Source organism: Macadamia integrifolia, chromosome 13 (genome assembly GCF_013358625.1).
Source record: "Macadamia integrifolia cultivar HAES 741 chromosome 13, SCU_Mint_v3, whole genome shotgun sequence".
NCBI lineage: Eukaryota > Viridiplantae > Streptophyta > Magnoliopsida > Proteales > Proteaceae > Macadamia > Macadamia integrifolia.
Genome location: NC_056569.1, coordinates 2,418,817 through 2,438,716, shown reverse-complemented (window position 1 = coordinate 2,438,716; position 19,900 = coordinate 2,418,817). Strand labels below are relative to the sequence as shown.

The 19,900-nt window shown below is 37.0% G+C and overlaps 1 protein-coding gene and 1 long non-coding RNA gene across 30 annotated transcripts; both read left to right on the top strand.

Annotated features, from left to right (window-relative positions):
* The first annotated feature begins 226 nt into the window (after nucleotides 1-226).
* Nucleotides 227-2,046, top strand: LOC122059527. The gene is made up of 3 exons (XR_006134073.1): nucleotides 227-385; nucleotides 1,541-1,606; nucleotides 1,985-2,046. It is a non-coding gene; the product is annotated as an uncharacterized LOC122059527 (long non-coding RNA).
* Nucleotides 2,047-7,915: 5,869 nt separating this feature from the next.
* LOC122059380 (pentatricopeptide repeat-containing protein At2g13600-like) lies at nucleotides 7,916-18,715 on the top strand. 29 transcript variants are annotated; one of them, XM_042622144.1, is made up of 5 exons: nucleotides 7,916-10,582; nucleotides 10,871-10,905; nucleotides 11,101-11,243; nucleotides 16,253-16,311; nucleotides 18,345-18,715. In XM_042622144.1, the coding sequence occupies exon 1, from the start codon at nucleotides 8,093-8,095 to the stop codon at nucleotides 10,181-10,183; it is 2,091 nt and encodes a 696-aa protein (XP_042478078.1). In that variant the 5' UTR covers nucleotides 7,916-8,092; the 3' UTR covers nucleotides 10,184-10,582; nucleotides 10,871-10,905; nucleotides 11,101-11,243; nucleotides 16,253-16,311; nucleotides 18,345-18,715. The 29 variants fall into 29 exon arrangements, with proteins under 29 accessions (XP_042478078.1, XP_042478073.1, XP_042478075.1 ...); XM_042622139.1 differs by having other exon boundaries at nucleotides 17,088-18,715; XM_042622141.1 differs by having other exon boundaries at nucleotides 17,067-18,715.
* The last annotated feature ends 1,185 nt before the right edge of the window (nucleotides 18,716-19,900 follow it).

Here is a 19,900-nt window from a genome sequence, read left to right as displayed (position 1 = left end):
AACTAATTTCGTTTATCATCTATATTTACAACAAAAAAAAAAAATCCCTATTTTCTAGATTCTCTCTCTAATTTAAAGAAAATATATATTTTTTAGATTCTCTCTCCTCTATTGTTTTCCTAAATTGTTTGATTTTTTTTTTCTTTTTTTAAGAAACTAAAATGATTTCATTTAGTTTCTTTATCGACAATGCTCTCTCAAGCTTGAGAAAGGTTGATGGGGGCATTGCTACTGTATCAAAGTTTAGTGAAAGACCAATGGAGGACATTGTTCATGAGAAAGAAAAAGCAATGCGCTCTACATTTCTTAGGGATGGTCTACACGTAAGAAGGGTTGTTTGCTTGCTTGTTACAATGATCCTAGGCTGACATGGAGTTTTATAATGGTACAAAACAATCTTTCCCTCACAGTTTCTTAGAACTATTTCCTCTGTTTTGTTGAGCTCTGAGTAGGTTTTATGTGGTTCTCCAAATAATGATGATCTCATTATATACAATATTTTTTTTATCCATTTTTTTGTTTTATGATGGCAGTCACCAGTAGTATAGGTAATGGTGAACACAATAAAATCCTTAGTTTGCTTCTCTTTCAGTTTCCCTAAAAAATTTTCTTTGTTGTTGTTTCATATAAGGATGTTAATCGGTTCAGTTCACATTTATTTGACTAAAACCATAACCTCACCATTTACTAAACGGTTCCACTTTCTAAAACCGTGACCGTTTAGTAAACGATTTCAGTTTCCATAGTTTCTAAACGGTGCCGATTTCACGGTTTTAAACGGTTTTGGTTTTGGTTTATTCCATACGATTTGTAAAACGGTTCACAATTGATTTGTTATAACTTGCAACCATCTCTAAACTGAAGATCATAAGCTTATCAAAAAATAATTTGCAACCACAAATAAGAGATTCTATATTAACGATGGTATGTCTTAATTTGATAATCTAGTACTAGTCATTCTCAAACATTTAGATCTAATATCATACAATATCCAAATCCAGCCTTCTACAACATGAAATACTAAAATGACAGGTGATTCAGCCAAAACACCCCATCTATGATAACATAATAACATAGTAACATATATGAATTACAAGTTCATGATCTAAAGCCTAAACTTGAACTGAATTGCAATAAATCATACCAAAGCAGGATGGACACTTAATTTAATTGTTACTTGTTATACGGATTACTTCCCCTTCTTTATTTAATTGCTATACGGATTAATCGGATTGGTTTAAACGGTTTTAAACGGTTCGGTTTAAACGGTTCCAATTCAGTTTGAAATCAATGGGTTCTGCAGTTAAAATCGACCCGACCCGTTTAGCTAATCGGCCTGAAACTTGAAACCATAACCGCACCATTTACTAAACGGTTTTGTGGTTTCGAGGTAAACGGATCGGTTCAATTTCGGTTACAAATTCACATCCTTAGTTTCATAGGAGATATGGCTTGAAGAGTACAAATTGGAGTAGTTTACATGTTGGTATAACCATCATTGAAGATTTCCTCATACAGATAAGTTGTTAATTCCTCACAGAAACAAAAAGAGGGTGTTCTGATGGTGAAATTTCAGTTGAGAACAGCACTCCAACAATCAAACACAGTAAGTCTTTTAAAACCAGGTGTTGTTTTCATGCTATAAGTATCACAATCGTTCTTGTTTCATTATTGTCTTGAGCATGTAATTTCTGGTTGAACTATTAATAATATAGCTGAGTGTTAATTATGGTAAAAAACACTTTCTTGAATAGTTGCTTAGCTGTTGTCATATCCAAGGACCTTATCAATTACAAAAGTTAATGTATGAGAATGAGTTTAGGATCCGATGCACTTATGTTGTGAATAAGGTAATAAGATTTAAATCACATATTGAGAACTATTTTGAACTTGTTTTTGGGCTGCAATAGTTACAATTGTTTTTCTTCATCACTGAATTATGGTTGCAATGGTTACTTTAATTCCCTTTTATTGGTTGCAACAGACTATGTTTCCTTTTATTATCTTGGTACTATGGTGGGTCGACTACAGGTATATCTCTGAATCTCTCTCGTTTTTTTTCTTTTTTTCTTTTTAATAAAGTTTGAGTAGTGAGTGTGTCTCTTCCTCAATAGATTCATGGAAACCAAGTTTAGGATCCGATTCAATGCACTTATGTTGTGAATAATGTGATGTGATTTAAATCACAAATTGATAACTATTTTGAACCTTTTTTTGGGCTGCAATAATTACAATTTTTTTTCTTTGATAATGAATTATTGTTGCAATGGTTACCTTAATTCTCTCTTATCGTTTGCAACATGCTGTATTTTATTTTATTATCTTGCTACTGTGGTTGATCGATTACAAATAAATCTCTTATTCTCTTTCGTTTTTTTTTTTTTTTTTATCTTAATGAAGTTTGAGTAGTGAGTGTTTCTCTTCCTCAATAGATTCATGAATTTGCTTGATAACAAATGCTTTCCCTTTTCCATAGATGATCTTCTCATATATAGACAGTTTGACACTAAGTTTCAAACTTCTACCCCTATGAGAATTTCAAAAATATTTGGCAAAAGACAGGTTTTACTTGAAATTTTTTTAATTTTTTCTAAATATTTATATTATTTGTCACCTTTAAATTTCAAGGTGTTATTTTTCACATCCTCTACCATGCACACATCCCTTACCTCTCCCTCCCTTCTATTTTATGTTACTTGTATTCTTTCTCTATATTCTTTCCCTCTCTCACCATCTCTGTCAACATACGACCATACATATAGCTTTAGTTTATATTACCTTTTTACCCCTGATCCGAATCATTCAATTGATATGATATCTATCAAATATCAGGATTGAAGACTTGCCAAACCAATACAAGCCGATATCAATACTAAAAACCATATTGACAAAAGATACCTACAACAATATGTCTTTCAAGGTAAAGAAAACCCAAAAGCAAAAGCTGAAGAAGATACTGAATGGATTTAATAGCATCTAAACCACCCATGGCCATATTAGATACAAAACTACTTAATTCACTCAATTCAATCCTATTAATTGTACCCAACCACTGTTAGCAAAAACGGGAACGGCAAAAAAAAAAAAAAAAAGGACGGTACGGGTTTTAAACAGTAAAATTTTTCGAACAATATGATCAAAAAAACAGAGAACGAAAAAAAAGGAAAAATGGTCAGTACGGGTTTTAAACATGTATATTTTAAACAAACGAGAAAAAAAAGGGTACTCTATTCGTATAAATTATAAATTAAGGAATTATTACATGAATACTTGCATCTAATGTTCAAAATAACTACAGGATTCAAGACTAATGCATATATATATATATAAACAAATCTCATGTCTCATTATAAGTTTTATGACACATAATTAAATATCATCCACTACCAATTCTAAATTCAGACACCACACATCTCCAAGTTTTATTGAGCAATGTGACTTGGCTATGATGTTGTTCATTGTTGTCAATATAGTCAACACACTCTTGGAGTAATGTATATTCAGAATGAGTTAATAGTTATCATTTTAGAAACATTTTTCAGCAAACGTATTAGTTTGTATCTCAATTTCAGGATCCATACATTGATATTGAGTTGAATGTGATATTATGAGAAATATAGGCCATTGAGTTAGCTTCAAGTTGGCGAAAGAATCAGGTGGATCAGAGTTCCGGAGAGAGAGATTTGATCAATTAAGTAGACATTATATTCAACAAGTTGAGTCTTAAAAAATTCCAAAAAATGGAAATGCTTGCCGTTTGCTGTTTTTCTAAGTGCCTTTGAGAAACAGATGGAAAAATATGTTTTAAATGATAAAAAATGAAAACGCGTTTAAAACAAAACTTTAAATATGTTTTTGCTAACAATGTACTAGCGTTTCTGCTAATAGCGTGCCCAACTGCTTGATGCTCAAATGATACTTATAAGATCAGATATTTTGAATTACCTCATGGTACACACGGCGACTTATTAGAACCTTTTAATGGGTAACTTGAATCGTAGTTCAAATGGTGAGTTAGCAGTGAAGAAGATGGAAGTTTGTTGGAAGCCGCCAAGTGCAAACCACAAACTCTTTGGACTATAATGTGTCGGCATTAAATGACAATAGACTTGACTCTTACTTGCCATCAGCATTGACTTTGGGTCTTCTTTGATGGTGATGGTTTTAGAAAAAAAAAAACATATGATGAGTCTATTGGGCTACAAGCATTTTTACTTAGGCCTAGATCTATCAGATAGTAAAAAGACATACAGAATTAGTATATAAATTATAATTTTGGGAAAATCATAGGTATGCTAACAGGATACTCAGGTATAAGATATGTTAGCAAACCTTGATCGTTGGATTAGAATGATCAAATCTACATCATTAGGTACTTGTTGTCTTACTAATCTACCCAGTCCCGATGCTCTACCATCACTCTTCTTTTCCCTCACCGTCACCGTCTCTATCTCCGTTATAGTCATCGGTGTTTCCTCGGAAGACGTCATCATCACACCTGAAACTGGCATCCATCTACATCTCTGTCTACGTCTTTGGGTCCCACTCCCTCCCTTCTTCGTCTTCCTTGCAGGAACTGAAATTGTCCCCATCGCTGCTCGATCTCCAAACCAGTGTTTCACTTCTTCTTCTTCTTCGATGTGTCATCATCTTCTCTTCGCGCTCCGATCGTGCTATATGAGTCACAGGTCCAAGAGGCAGATCCTCAAGCTGCTTGGAGAGATTGGAATCAATTTCAAAGATCTTGGCCTTGGCGAGATTGATGGCCTCATGGTCGAGGCATTCACTCTTTCTCTCCCCCTCTTCCCGCACGGCGATGCAACTGATATGTTGTAGAAAAAAAAAACTCACAGCATCGACCTCACTGAAACCTCCCAACTTCTTCCATCAAAAGAAGCAAACCTTTAAAATATAAAAAAGTAAAAACCAAACAAACAAACATCCCAACTTCTTCAATCAATAGAAAACAACCTTAAGAAAAAAAAAAAAAAAAGATAAGATAGTAGCAGATGGAGCAAGGCAGCGCTGCTAAGAGCAAATGGACCTACTCTTCTCCATTGACACTCCACCGCCTCTTCAACAACTACTGGAGATAGAAGAGACGACCAGGACAGAGAGAGTGAGATAGGGGTAGCGGGTGGTTCGACGAAATTTTTGGAAGGGAATGGCACATGAGACCGAGGGGAAGGGGAAAGGTAGAAGAAGAGGAAGGAAGATCTATTGACCGTAAGATGAATGGTCGCCTGAAAATAGTGAGGGAAAAGAAGAGTGATGGTAGAGCGTCGGGGCTAGGTAGGTTAGGTAAGACAACAAGTACCCAGCGGTGTATATTTGGCCCTTCTAATCCAACGGTTAAGGTTTCCTAGCATACCTGATACCTGGGTATCCTGCTAGCATGCCTACCTCTCTCCCTTATATTTTATAATTACAAGTTTTAATGTTAAAAAGATTTATCAAATTCCCAAATGAATAGAATAAAGTAATCAAACTACTTAAAATATCTTTAAGATCCCTTCTTTTTTTATATAGGTAGAGATGGGAAGTAGATAACAATTAGAAGGCTTAAACTCGAGACCTCTTAGTGAGCATGGGCTTTTTGTGCACCACAACTCATTAATTGAGATAGACAATTGTCATCAAAAGTTTATGATAAGAGTCTATCAGCACCTTCTTTCTTCTTCTTCTTCTTACACAATAGAGGAACATCATGTTAGAACTTTTATGTGGGCTTAACTGATACCAATTGATCCATTGGGCCTAAGCAGTTATAGAATCACTCTAATTAGAAAACTCCTAGCTCTTTCTATTATGAGAGTAGATAGGGTTTTAGGGATTCTATTGTAAATAGAATACTGACGGTCTCTGCAGCTATTACTTAATGCCTTATTGGTTTTGGGAGCACGACTTTCTCACAAGAGCAAGTGCACAGAAATAGAGGAAATCCTAGAGTATGAGGCTACAGAAGATCTCAGTAGAATGACTCCACTTGCGTAGTTCGTCATTATCATCTTCATGGGAGTAATGTTTAACTACATGGGATAGAGGTTCATGACCTATGCTCATGGGGCTTCTAAACTTACACAGGTACTTCTCTATTCTCATTTATGGTTCATGTCATGGATATCCCATTGATTATTATAGATATGGTAAATCTATATGGTTATGTATTTTAAGATCTATGAAGGGAGTACTTTATTGATCTTGGTTTTGGGACTATACCCATGGTTAAATCTTTTTTATGATTCTTATATTTTAAATACTATAGGGTTATTCATATGTTTAATATGGTAAAGGATCTCCAACACATCACTCCCTCCTCCCTGCAATCCCGCCTTAGCCTCCCCTCCCCTCCCCTCCTCTCCTCTCCTCTCCTCCCTGTGAACCCACCCTGCACTACCGCGATGATTAATGGTTCATAGATTTAGTATTTGTAATTTATTCCTTATTCTCATACACCAGGTCTTGGACCACCATCAATGTGGACACCATAAGGCTTTCCAACAACAGAAAATAATTTCAGTAAAGCTTAACAGGAGAGAAGGATGAGAAAAGATATATTTCCACTACTTGCTAGTAAGACATGAATAAGAGGTGCTGCCTTTGGTTTCTTACATTTGGGGATGTGAACTTATAATCGAGTTGAAACATCACTACTTGCTATAATGCAGAGGAATAATGTTCTATTTGTATGGGACAATGCAGCTGAAAACTATCATGTGCCATGTATGTAATGCAAACCATTGGTGCCCTAGTTTTTATATGAAATCTGCATTTTCATCTTCTATGTTGTTTTGCCTCTTCTGTTCTTCTGTCAGATACATTCCATCCATCTTTTGGGATCGTATTCATGGATACAATGCCCAATGCCACATATATATATATATATATATAAAATGAGGTTTAAAAAGTATGGGAAAGTGTTTTCCATGGTAGAGTGCAGTTTCCATGCGTGCATGCATGAGAGTCAATAGAAATACACGAGGAAGCATCAATAGAGGTGACATGTTCCATTTAATAGGGGTGGATCGGTCATTTTGACAACCCCCCTCCCCAATGTGTCTAGACATAGAGGCTACACTCCCACCCACTCCCCACAAACCATTTTCCTAGAAGGTGTGTATATATATATATATATATGGGAAAAAGAATGCTACTAGGCCATGTGGTTCCTGTGCCCATTTATTAGAGCAAGTGAAATTATTGTTCTGTTGAATTCAAAGATGTTTTTCATGTTGATGCTACTTTTTGAGCACCCATTGGCCCTACATTGGTGCAGGGACCACACAACCAGGTTCCAATCTCTTGCTCTAAAAGTATATATTTTTAACATCAATGAAGGTGTCATTGAAAGAACATCCTATGTGTAGTTCCACTTGTTCAAAGATGTGTGTTAATCGACATCTTCAATTCGAATCTCCTCGCAATTGATCTATTACATGGGTTAGGTGTGAGTATAACTGCGTGTAACTGGGGTTTACCCCTTTAGAACTGAACTAGTAAAATTGGGTAACATCATCTTCTCCCTCCAGATCTGGGCCGTCCTTGTCAACATTGTCAGGTGTTGCATTCTGCCAATAGAATTACATGATGAAGAATTGCAGAAGATTTAAATCCCTTGTCTAAATTTCCAATTATTTATTTTTTAAAACTTTTTTATCCTAATCATAAATAATTTTTTTGAAAATAAAGTAAAGAGAAATTAAAAGATGTCAAGTTCAAAATGCACTTGTAGAGTTGTCAATCAATATTCTAGTAAGAATAATTTGAGGAATCGGATTGCCCTAACTGGGTCAGACTGGATCAGTATCAGCCTTGTCCAATTTGGAATGTTTACTGATACCACTGCCACATCGTTTGATCCATACAGAAAAGGTTATAAAGTAAAAAGAAAAAACTGATACTTTCAATGACAACCACAGGTAATTTTTGTCCAGTCTAGGCCGATTCAAATCGATATCGTCCCTCTCCAGTCCTTAGCCCTATTCCGGTGTCTAAGGCATGCCCCCATAAGTAAACTAGCCCCCATCTATTTTACATTTCCTCTTTGAGAGAGAGAGAGAGAGAGCGCGCGAGCGCGAGCGAGCGAGCATGAATGAATTCGCACAGCCGATTCATTAAGCTTGGCCTTGACACGAACCCGATGGTTGCAACCCGGCTTCTCAACGCGTACGCTTCTTGTCAATCTGCAAACGCATTATCACACGCCCACCAGTTGTTCGACCAAGTTCCTTCCAAAGATATTGTGCTATGGACCTCCATTATCTCAGCCTACACTCGAGCTGGCAATCCCCACAAAGCTCTCCAACTCTTCTCTCAAATGAACCTTCAATTCCCCCCAATTCAATCCAATCCTTTCGTCTATTCCATCGTCGCTCGAGCATGCGGGTCTTTTGCTGGGCACTACCTCCAATTGGGCAAATGCGTTCATACCCATGTGATAAAATCGGGGTTTCTACCTAATGTCGTCGTTGAAACGGCTTTCTTGGATATGTATGCGAAATGTGGTGATATCGAGTTCTCTCATAAGGTGTTCGACGAAATGCCGCAAAGAAATTCAATATCTTGGAATGCTATGATTGCGGGCTATGTTCAAAATGGGATGGAAGCTCTTGGTTTGCATTTGTTCTATCGGATGAAATGTCTGGACTGCCAAATACCGGATGAGTTTGCAGTGTCAACAGTATTGGCAGCTTGTGCGGGGATTAATGATATGGATTTTGGCATGCAAGTTCATGGTTATCTTCTTACTGTTGGTTTTGAGTCAGAATGTGCTTATACACTCTGTAATATGTACTTTCGATGTGGTGAGATGTCTTGTTCAGAGAAGGCTTTAAGTGAAATAAAAGAAAATGTAATCTCAAGGCTTATGATGATCAAAGGATATGTCTTCAATGGCAGATACTATGATGCGATAATGCATGTTGTTCAGGACAGTAATTTCATTGAAATTGCAACAATGGATCATAGTGTGGTTGTCTCCATCCTCACTGCATGCGCAAATCTCTCGTTGCGTAGAGTTGGAAAGCAGGTGCATTGTCTTATCATTACTTTCATTGGTTCCCACCTGAATTGGGTTTCAGATGAGAAAGATCTTTCCATTGTTGGAAGTGCTTTAATTGACATGTACTGCAAGTGCTCAAGCGTCAGAGAAGCTCGCCAAGCTTTTGATTGGTTTCACCCTGCCCAGCATATTTCTCATTGGAATGCAATGATCACAGGTTATATACATGCTGGATTGCTAGAAGATGCTAGGAAGTGTTTTGGAGAGATGCCTAAGAGAGATCTAATTTCATGGACAACAATGATTTCAGGATATGTGCAGCATGGGTTGCCTCAACAAGGACTAACTCTGTTAACTAAGATGTACAACAACGAAGATGGGCTTATGATGGAAGGTAACTGCTTCACTTTTTCCACTGCTCTTGAAGCATGTACTCTGTTGTCAGCATTGGGGGCAGGAAAACAAATACATGTAAAATTGATTCGGTCGGGAGTCAATATTGACATCAATAATGTGGTCGTTGGGACAGCTTTAATCAACATGTACTCGAAGTCTGGTAGTTTAAATTATGCACAGAAAGTATTTGACCGGCTGTTGGAAAAGAATGTAATCGCATGGACATCGATGATAACTGGCTATGCCATTCATGGTATTGGTTCACAGGCCCTTGAGCTTTTCCAGCAAATGTTAGAAATAGGTGTGAAACCAAATGAAGTCACATTTATTTCAGTTTTAACGGCTTGTAGCCATTGTGGTTTTGTCGAGGAAGGGATAGGATACTTCAAACTAATGAAGGACAAATATGGGATACTCCCAAGAGCCGATCATTATACTTGTGTGATTGATTTGTTGGGAAGAGCTGGGAGGCTCACTGAAGCTTGGAGCTTATTGGAGGAAATTGGGAATGGAGACATTAATGATGATTCCGGTGAAACAATATGGGGTGCATTTCTGGGGGCTTGCAGGTTGCATGGAGATCTGGAAATGGGGAGCAGGGCGGCTCAGAAGATGCTCAAGAAGAAGCAACAGGTTTCTTCAACCTACATTACACTTTCTAATGTTTATGCTGCAGCAGGTTTGTGGGATGAAGCATTCAAGGTTAGAGAGAAATGGAGGAGAGAAGGTACCATACCTGGTGATCCTGGGGGTAGCCAAATTCATGTACAGCTTGGTGCAGCATGATCCTGTAACTATGGAGTGTATGGTTGTAGTTTATAAGCCAGATGTATTCAGAGAATACACCATAGTAACAGGCCCCATAGATTTCCCTACGACTCCGTTTGTTTCGGTGTAAAAGGGTCGGTAAAACAAATTTTAGAGATTTTCCAACGTTTGTTTTGTAACTTGGAAAAGGAAAATTTTCCCAAAACCTTGGTATTTACCGGAAAATAGCCTGACAAATTTTACCCCTAAAATGGGTGCAATCAAACCTGTAAAACAATTATTCTCTTCCCCGATAAAATCGACTTGCTCACGTTTTCTCCAAAAATCAAAAGAAGCTGTGAGCGTCCCTCTCTTCCCCAACAAAACCGACCTATTGGAAGTTGTGAGCATCGTCTTTAGGAGCAGAGACCATGGCAGGTATTCTCCTTTCTCCCTCTCTCCCACTCCCTCTCCCTCTCCCTCTCAGCTTATTTTACAATTCAAGATCTAGAAGTTGCCAACACTAGGTTATTTTAATTGACTTTTTATCTTGTTCAATTTTGTTTTAATTTTGTCCAGCTGGATATGCTGATCTGCTATACAATAGTTCAATAATTTTATCCGGTTGGATGATTAAGACCTACTTTGATGATCATTTGCATTCACTTTGTCATGGCTTAATAATTGTGCAAGTTATGAAGTTGATACACAATATTTTTGTTTCAGTCTCTCGATGGCGACCAGCTGGAAGACGAAGTTAGGTAATTTACAAATTATGAACCAATTTTGGTTGTCCCTTCTTTCTGATTCAAAAACTAGTCTGGGTTTTGCTTCCAAATGCTGTTTAACCGTAAATTAGCCTAATTTGGAGATGTATATGCTAGATCGGCTTCCTTTAAGCTCATTTTAGCTGGACCTTAACCTCTAATGCTTTTAGGCTCTTATTGACTTACCAGTGGAAATGAGTTGGGCAGAGAGATCCTCCTATAGTTCGAGAATTGGTCGTCCACTTTTCTCTTTTTAATGGAAGAAATAGAAGCTCGAGAAGGAATACCAAAACCTAGTTCACTCACTGAGATTGACGGTTCATGCAGGAAAGGTACAAAGTTGGACTAATTTGGAAACATTGGGCAATTTTCTTTGTACCTACTATTCCGTTTGGTTTTTAGTTCCTAGTCTTATTTTATTAGTAGCCATAGTAGCCATAGTGCAGACTAAAAGTGCTCTCCAATTCCATTTTGTATTGTTATCCCTCACCATGATGTTGGAATTGTGCTCTAACTAGTCATTATTAACTCTGGAAACTCTATAAAAAGATTGGAGATGAATGGATTTAGGGCTTCGGGGAGGATATATGTGTTAGTCTGGCACCACCCATCCACTCCCCAAATAACTTCCTGTTTGTGACATATCATGTCAAAGGGATCACACTATTGGTTAATGATGCATGCATAAGGGATTAGAACATGCAAGGAAAGATCAAAACGAGAAAACTAATCCATTGGTACAGATAACAGATGGTAACTATTGGCTAGCTGAAATTTAGGCAAATGTGTATTTTAAATTGTTGTGGATTATTATTATACATTTCGAGTTTTATCTGTATATCAAACCAATAGTTCCAGATGAATAGATATATGGACACTCTTCCACGCAAATTGCAAATATTGAGAGTAGAAAGAAAATCCAACAGTTATGTCATTGAGAATGCAAAAAATGTTAAAGTAAACTACAGTGAAACATAATGCAATTCCTATTTTCCCCCTTTAACTAATGGTTAGTGATATTAGACGCATTGTTCAAGATTACTTCAAGGTAATGAAAATCATATTAGATAACAGAAACGGTGTGTGGAGGCAGTAAAAGCCTGTGGGCACACCAATCAGCATGGGGTTTGACTTCACCTCCCACTACTTTGTTCTTCCTTCATTGCTGATCATGGTCTAAACTCCCACACCGCTTTCCCCTTTATTTTGTTTTTTCCACAATGGGTTCTTTTGCACATTATATAATGTTTCTTACCCCAACTGGGGCAAACTATTAAGGTTTTGAAGGTGAATAAATGGAACATGTGAAACAGTCTTTTTTTTCTTGCTGTTAATTGATCCAATTTTCTTGTTGTCATGTGTTTCTCTGTTATAGTTTAACTGGAGCAAGCAACATTGTCACACTCTTATTAGGGAACAAAGATCTGTCTTTTTGTCAGAAGTATGACCACCAAACTTATTGGCCAACAAGTTGTAAGAATTGGGGTCATGCGAAGTTTTCTTATTTTGTGATTGGTGGATGTTTTGCAAACTTTCTTATGCTTTGTTTCTCTGTCATTAGAGTCAGGTGCTCGTATTTTTCCTGGATTTCTCCCTTGCACTGTTGATCCCTTCTGCTTTGCTCGTCCCAAGCGAAGTTTTGAGCTTACAACATGTCCTTACGTCTTTCAACTCTGCATGGTGATTGCTTGAGTTTATGAGAGGACCAGGCTGATACCGATACATTGATGTAAAACCTAGTGCTGAACAGCATCTCTAGTTTCAAATTGTTAGTAGACAATATTGCTTGTTAATGATGGGGACCAATTATATATTCCCCATTAATAGATCTAGCTAAATGTGCAAGATAGCTGATCTGAGTTTGTGATGGTGAGACCTGAGTTCTCCTTCTTCATGCTGGATTTCTTAGTAAATTACTTCCTTTTATATATTTGCTTGATATAGAGTTTGATATATGATGTGACCCTTTCACATTGTATTTTACAAGCACTGGAAAATATTTCAACAAGGAAAATTTTGCGCCGAAAATGGAGCCTACAGAAAATTTCTCTTGTGATTAGGTTCTATTTGAATGTAAATTATTGATTCAGTTGAATAGTCAATTAGGATAGTAACAATGTACATCAACATTGTAGAACAACTTGCAGAGAATTGAGGAATTTGCTATGGAGTCATTAAATTTTTCTTGGCATTTGATGGATCAGGTAGTGACATCTTAATTATTAACCGCGGGAAATTCATCTACGTCCCATCATAATTTTATCGTGTTTCTATTTCTTTGTTTAAAATATTTGTGTTTAAATTTTGATTCTCTAATGAAAATAAATGGATGGAGCTCCATTACAAATTCCCCAAACGAGAAGGGCTCCGTATACAAAAACGTAGTAAGTACAGTCAATATAGTTGATAAGCAGTTAAAAACAGCTAACAGATTGATCAACATCCAATATGAAATCATGAACATCCAAAAGTTTCGAAGTCCTATAAATTTTCAAGTGTAGGGGAAGCATCAACTAATGGAAGCAGTAGAGAAGCATACCAAGATTCATGCAAATGCAATAAGATCGCCTTAATGAGTGGATTCTTTACATGTTAATAGTCTTTCCCTCACTCAATATCTTTTGAGGTTGAAATCATGCTGCTATGTTACCCTTAATTCCTGGTAACTGCAACAACAACAATCATAACCTTATCCTAACTAAATGGGGTCAGATACATGGATACAACAACAACAACAACAACAACAACTCAGCCTATATGGGGTTAAAATGAGCTAAATGGAAATAAAATGAGGTAAAGCAGTAGTTAAAGAAGCATCATGAGAACATCCCCTATATGGGGTCAGTAACATGGTTGCTAGTCCTCTACAAAACTCTATCCGTAGTCATAATAGAATCGAGTCCTACCATATGCATATCTTTTCGTACCACTTCGTCAATAGTCATATTAAGCCTGCCCCTACCTCTTCCGGCTCCCTCTAATTGAATATGGTCACTCTTTCTTAGTGGGGCATCCATAGTTCTATATTGAACATGGCCATACCACCTTGACCGGCTTTCATGGAACTTGTCCTGGATTGGTGCAACCCCAAAATTGTTTATAATACAATCATTCCTTACTCTTTCCCCTAGTCTTGCCACACAACTCTCTTAACATTCTCATTCCACTGCACTCAGTATATTCAAATTACTCTCCTTAACTGCCCAACACTCCACTCCGTATTTCATAGTTGATCGTATAACTGTCTTATAGAATTTTCCTTTGAGTTTAATAGGCATTCTCTTGTCACATAACACTTCGGACGCACCTCGCCATTTCATCCATCCCACTTTAATCCGGTGGACAACATCATCCTCAATATCCCCCTCTTTGTTGATGATAGAACCTAGATATTTAAAATAGTCACTCTGGGGTAGCTCCCATTCCCCAAGTTTCACTACTCCGTCCCCTCCTCTAGATTGGCTAAAGGGGCACATCATATACTCTGTCTTTGGCTGATCATATAACCTTTTGATTCCAAGCTTGATCTCTATAGCTCTAGTTAAGTATTAATCCCTTCTACTGTTTCATCTGTCAGAATTGTATCATCAGCGAACACCATACACCACGGAACTGATCTTGTATGTGCCTAGTTAAATCATCCATTATAAGTGCAAACGAATAAGGACTTAGAGCTGATCCTTGGTGTAACCCTTAATTCTTGGTGAAAGTAAAAAATAGTATTGAAGGACTGGTAGAACCAGGTTTAGAGAACTTTAGGCTCATCATGATCTTCGCACCAGTCAAATGAAAAAAAAAAAAATCAGAATATGGAACTAACAAATATTTGGTAATTTTGAGGAAAGAAGAGAAGGGTCAGGCAGGAACTAACCTTCTTGACGAGATAGAGGAAGATAGATATTTGGGTGGGAAGTAGATGGATGAAACATTTAAACTGATGTGTGGATATCTAGTTGCTAAAATTAAAAAATATGTTTGGGAGAAAATTCCCGATCACAAATTGGTAAAGGAAGAGGGACAATACTAGATATATCCATTGATGTTATCGGCTGTTCGTGAAGCCATGGTGGACAGTGACATGGTTTTGACCTTTTAGGGCATCTTATTTTTTCCTTTCTCAGTGTACATACATGTAGATCTGTTAAGACCATATTCTCGAGTCTTTATATTTTGGGCCCTTTACACTTATTGTTTTCTCTTTTTGTCGTGTATGCATATTTTCCAATCTGCACAGTTATAGGAGAACTGCATTTATGTTTATGTAAGGATTGCATTATCTCTTCATAACTTCTTTTTCCTAGACATTATGGATCAATTTGTTTGGAACATTGAAATAGTAGAAACTGAAATAGCCGGAGAATTTTTTGAGGAGAAAGTAAAATCCTTTCCAACTTCCCAAATTTTTGCTAGTTGTGTTAGGATTTTCTTGTGTTTTTCCAGAATAGAATGATATGCACAGTGGGGTGCTGATCAAGCATATAATATCCCAAAAAATCAATTGCTGAAAATTAAAAAACAGCAGCACCTGTGTCCTGTATTTTTGCTTTTTGGCCTGTATATAATGAAAAAATTTGGTGGATAAAAAGGAATTCCACTCAAATAATAAGAGGGTTTAGTGGAATGCTACAAACTTGCTTGACCTAATTAATCTAGCATTTCAGATGTATCTCCCAATTTTGGTGGTGCTATATCTCAGCGCATCCCTGATTGATTACTTTACAGCTTTGAAACTCTATAGCCTATGGATTTAACTTCTGGGAAGATCAAAGCGGTTGTCAAAGGTTTGGGTTTACCTCAAATTTTTCTTGCACTCTTATTATCTATTTTTAGCCAAAATATAGTCTTTTAATTTTCTGAAGGGTTTCCAAATATTTTGAAGATCTGCTGGGAGATGATCATGGAGAAAGGGTCGATTTTGAAACAGATGCTTCATAGTTGTTTGCAGCAGAAAATTGATCATAATTGTTCATTAGATGGACTTCCATATTGCAGCCTAATATCATCACTTGCTACCTTTCAGAATAGCATAGTATTTTGTGACACAGTTAAATAAGCTCTCAATGGGTTCTTTACCTTTGCACTTAAGTATATACTTCTTGTACTTCATCGAGGTATTTGTTTCTGATGAGTTTCATATGTTGATGAAGTTGGTCAGAGGGTTTTGAAACTTGATAGAGGATCTGGGATCATCTCAAACCTCCAATTTTCTGACTTTGGTATCCTTGGATTACCATATTGGTTGTCTTTCCCTTTGGAACATGTTTTTGTTCGGTGAGTATTCTGGAAAGTGCAATTGAGTCCATAACTGTTTGATTTTTGTTCACCCCTCCAATGTTAACAGGGCTTGTGCAAATCAGGGAGCCAAAGTTGATCATTTCCAGTTTTTTAGTGTGCTTCCAGGTAATTGACCATCTACAGCCTGACGTTTTCTGATCTCATGCTCTTATCTGAATATTATGGTCGCTATGGATTTTGTCGATCATTGTTTCACTGGGTACTTCTTCCTTGAGAGGGAAAGTCTAACTCCTTCAGTAACCGTGTTTCAGTACTTGATATTTGACAATTGAAAAACTTGTCCCTTTTTTTAAGGCTGGAGAAAACTGATCAATGTTTGAAAAACTAGGCCTGACTTCAATCCATTTTGGTACCCAATTTCAGATTTTTTCCAGCTTAACGATTGGTTTCTGCCAATACATGAGGAACTTTTTAAGTAGCTGTGTTTTAACCCAGTTCAACCAGCTGTTTGGTTTTTAAAACCATGGGTCAGACAAAATGGTCTCATGCTCGTTTTCACATGCTCCTTCTTGAGTGAACTCTAAGGTGTCTTTTACCCTTCAAATAAAAAGGAAATTCCAGTGCTTTTTTGCTTCAAATCAGATTGCTGTCTGTCCAAGAGACCTTTTTTTTCTTTTTTCAACAAGAAGGAAAGTGTAATTTCTTTTTTTTTCAAAGCAGATTGGTATATAACCAAGAGCCATGCTACCCTATTTAAGTACCAGCATAGTTCCTCTACTGAATTGTTCTCATTTGATATTCTTCATTTTCCTCTACGTCTTTTGGTTTTCTTTGGTAACACTTGGCTGAGTGGAGCTCTAGAAGACAAGTGCATGCCTCTTTACTTGATGCCGCAAAACTATTTAATCAATCCTGTTCAGGTTTCAATTATTGATGAACAGGCAAGGGTGATATAGCTGTGACCAGAGGATTCTATTCTCGTAGAACCATTGCAAGAAGGTTGTATCTGGCAACAAGCAAGAGGATTTGCTGCTGAAATCTCTGGTTCGGATAGTGTTGCGATATCCTCAGAGAAGGTTTCCCTTTGCTGGGAAAATTCTTCTTTTTATTTTTATCATTCATGTTCTATAGGTGAAGGATAAATATATTGATAAATAGAACAGCTACAACCTCATAATTACTCTTAGAAATTTTTTTCCGTGGAATCAATTTAGTTTGACAGAGAATCCCTCCCAAATGTTGCTTAGCTGCCTGAATTTCATCTGCCTCAATAGGTATTCACTTGAACAAGATGTTCAAGGGCTACATGTGGAAGGTTTCCCTAATATTATCAGATAGTCTTAAAAGTGCTATGCTTTTTCTTATCCTTCAGAAAATTCTTAAGAGTCTCGTGGAATTAGATATGAGGTTTGACTCATTGGCAAGCCTCAACTGGAAAATGGCAGGAGTTAATGCCCTGTCTTAATTTCTCATTGATAGCCTGAAAACACAAAACTGACATCATCAAAGATGTTTCACGCCCGACTGACCTTCATTCTGATTGAGCATCCCTCAGAGTTCAACTTAATGTCATCATCATTGGATTTAATCCACATGCTCAGATTAGTGGAAGACACTGAAGTCCAGGGCACTGATACTGTTTCTTGCAGAATGTAGTTAGGATTGGCACCCTTTTAAACCATGGCCCAATTTTGTAATTGTGAAATGATGACCTATTGATGTTTTTTGGTTTCATTCCGTAGTTTGCATTGTTTGCTTGAGAGCCCCAGCAAGAAAATGCCTACTGTATATAAAGACGATCTGTATCTCAACCTAAAGAAGTAAGGGTGCTCGTAGATCAGCTCACAAAGCTCACTTGAATCAAAAGCTCCTAATTTTCAAATAATCTGCTATTCATCTCAGCCTACAAGTGCCAACAAACTCCTTGTGACATATCGCAGGATATTCTCTTTTTCCGAACAGAAATGAGCTTCTTTTAAAATATAGTGGATCACATCCAATGGTAGCCTAACCACCCAGACCATATTCAAGAAATTGATCATGTTATAAGCTACCTTGATATAAAAAGTGGTGGTTAGTTGATTCCTATATTTGTCAGATAATCCAAGTATGGGATGGGTAACTTACCTTTTCTTATCTGCAGAAGTTTTACTGAACTTGTAATAGTATCTGAAGAGCTTAGTTTTGGGTGTTTTCAGGTTGGTGTTGCTCTGCAGTGGTTTGACGAGTTGGATAATCTTGCCTTTTTCAGAATTAAGTGTCCATAACGAGAACAGAACTCGGACAGAAACTTTGAAGAAGCAGCCACTGTGCACATTAATTCTGCTGTCAACTCCTGGAACTAGTGAGGTATACATATACATGTGAATCCTTAGAGGTTGCAATGTCTTTGAAGTGGCTATGTAATTGCCAAATAGGATTCATGAATGATATTGCCTTCTTGTTTTACAGTGCAGATAAGAACCAGAAAGTGAAACAACTATGGTAGGAAATGATGTGTGAAAAATGACAATAGTTATCTTGGGAAATGCTTTTCTGCACCTATAATATAACAATATGATTTTGCTTATGTGGTGTTTCTCTACTGTTTTTTTTTTTTTTTTTTTTCTGGAGGACACTGAGTCTTCATGTGTTCAAGATCTTCATCTTCTCCAATGTCTTAGAGATTTTTCCATAATCCTGGGACGTAGTCAAAAGGGGATTGTTTTTCTCAGCCTTCACTATTTTTCCAAGTTAAAACGGAGAAGTATTTCCTAGTTAAAATAGAGAAACCTCTCTTCTTTCTTCTGTGGGAAACATGCAACTTCAGTGAATTCTTCTTGGACCATTTGGCTCAGAATCGCAGGCATCCTGTTCATATGAATTGCTTGAGTTGGTGTACTTATCTGCAATTTTTTGTTCAAAAAAAACCCTCTGTGTTGAATCAAACGAGAAGATGTTGTCTCCTGCTTCACGAGTAGGTTTATGCTTGGGCTACACATATATGGTGTTCATGCTGAAACCCCCTTGAGCTCCCCCGTACCAATGATTCTTGCCTGAAATAATTGATATTTGATGTTTGAAATCATCGAATGTGCTTAATACTGATCCCATATTTGTTATCCGAGTGAAAAGCTGGAATCTAAAGAAGGATTACTATTTTTTTATGGGAAAAGAGAGAGATGTTATTAGAGGGAATAGTTATTTACATTAGAAGTTGAAGCATTGTTTTTGTGATACAGATCAATCAAAGCAAGGCTGCGCATGAAATGGTTAGCCTTAGAATATGTCCAGTCCATATGGCAAAAAGAAATACTTTGTACTTCGCATTAATCTCCAAAAACTCCGCTACAAAGTACCAAGGCCATGGGATGCCAGATGGGTATGGAATAAGTTGAAGTAGTTCCTTTTCCGTTAACCATACTAAAGTGATATTCCATCCTCATTGTGAGGTCTAGTTTAGTCCTTCAAGATGTTGTAGGCTTCTGCTTCCACTAGTTGTTTACCATGAATGGTTCCACTCTTGAGATCAAAAAAGCATTCATTGCAAAAGACGCCAAAAGCCCAACCTGAATCTGATGAGAATTGGTTAATAGCACACGCACAAACCAAAATAGGATATGACAAAAACAAAAGACTTGGATATCCTCTTAATGAGAAGTCTTGGTCATCTGTTAGGATAAATTATGAGATCAGGAATCCAAGTATACACATTTTTATTAACATTTGGTTAATAGCACATGCACAAACCAAAATAGGATATGACAAAAATAGG

What these genes read in the sequence shown, in the direction of transcription:
- LOC122059380 (XM_042622146.1), top strand. Translation starts at nt 8,093, where the DNA reads ATGAATTCGCACAGCCGATTCATTAAGCTTGGCCTTGACACGAACCCG.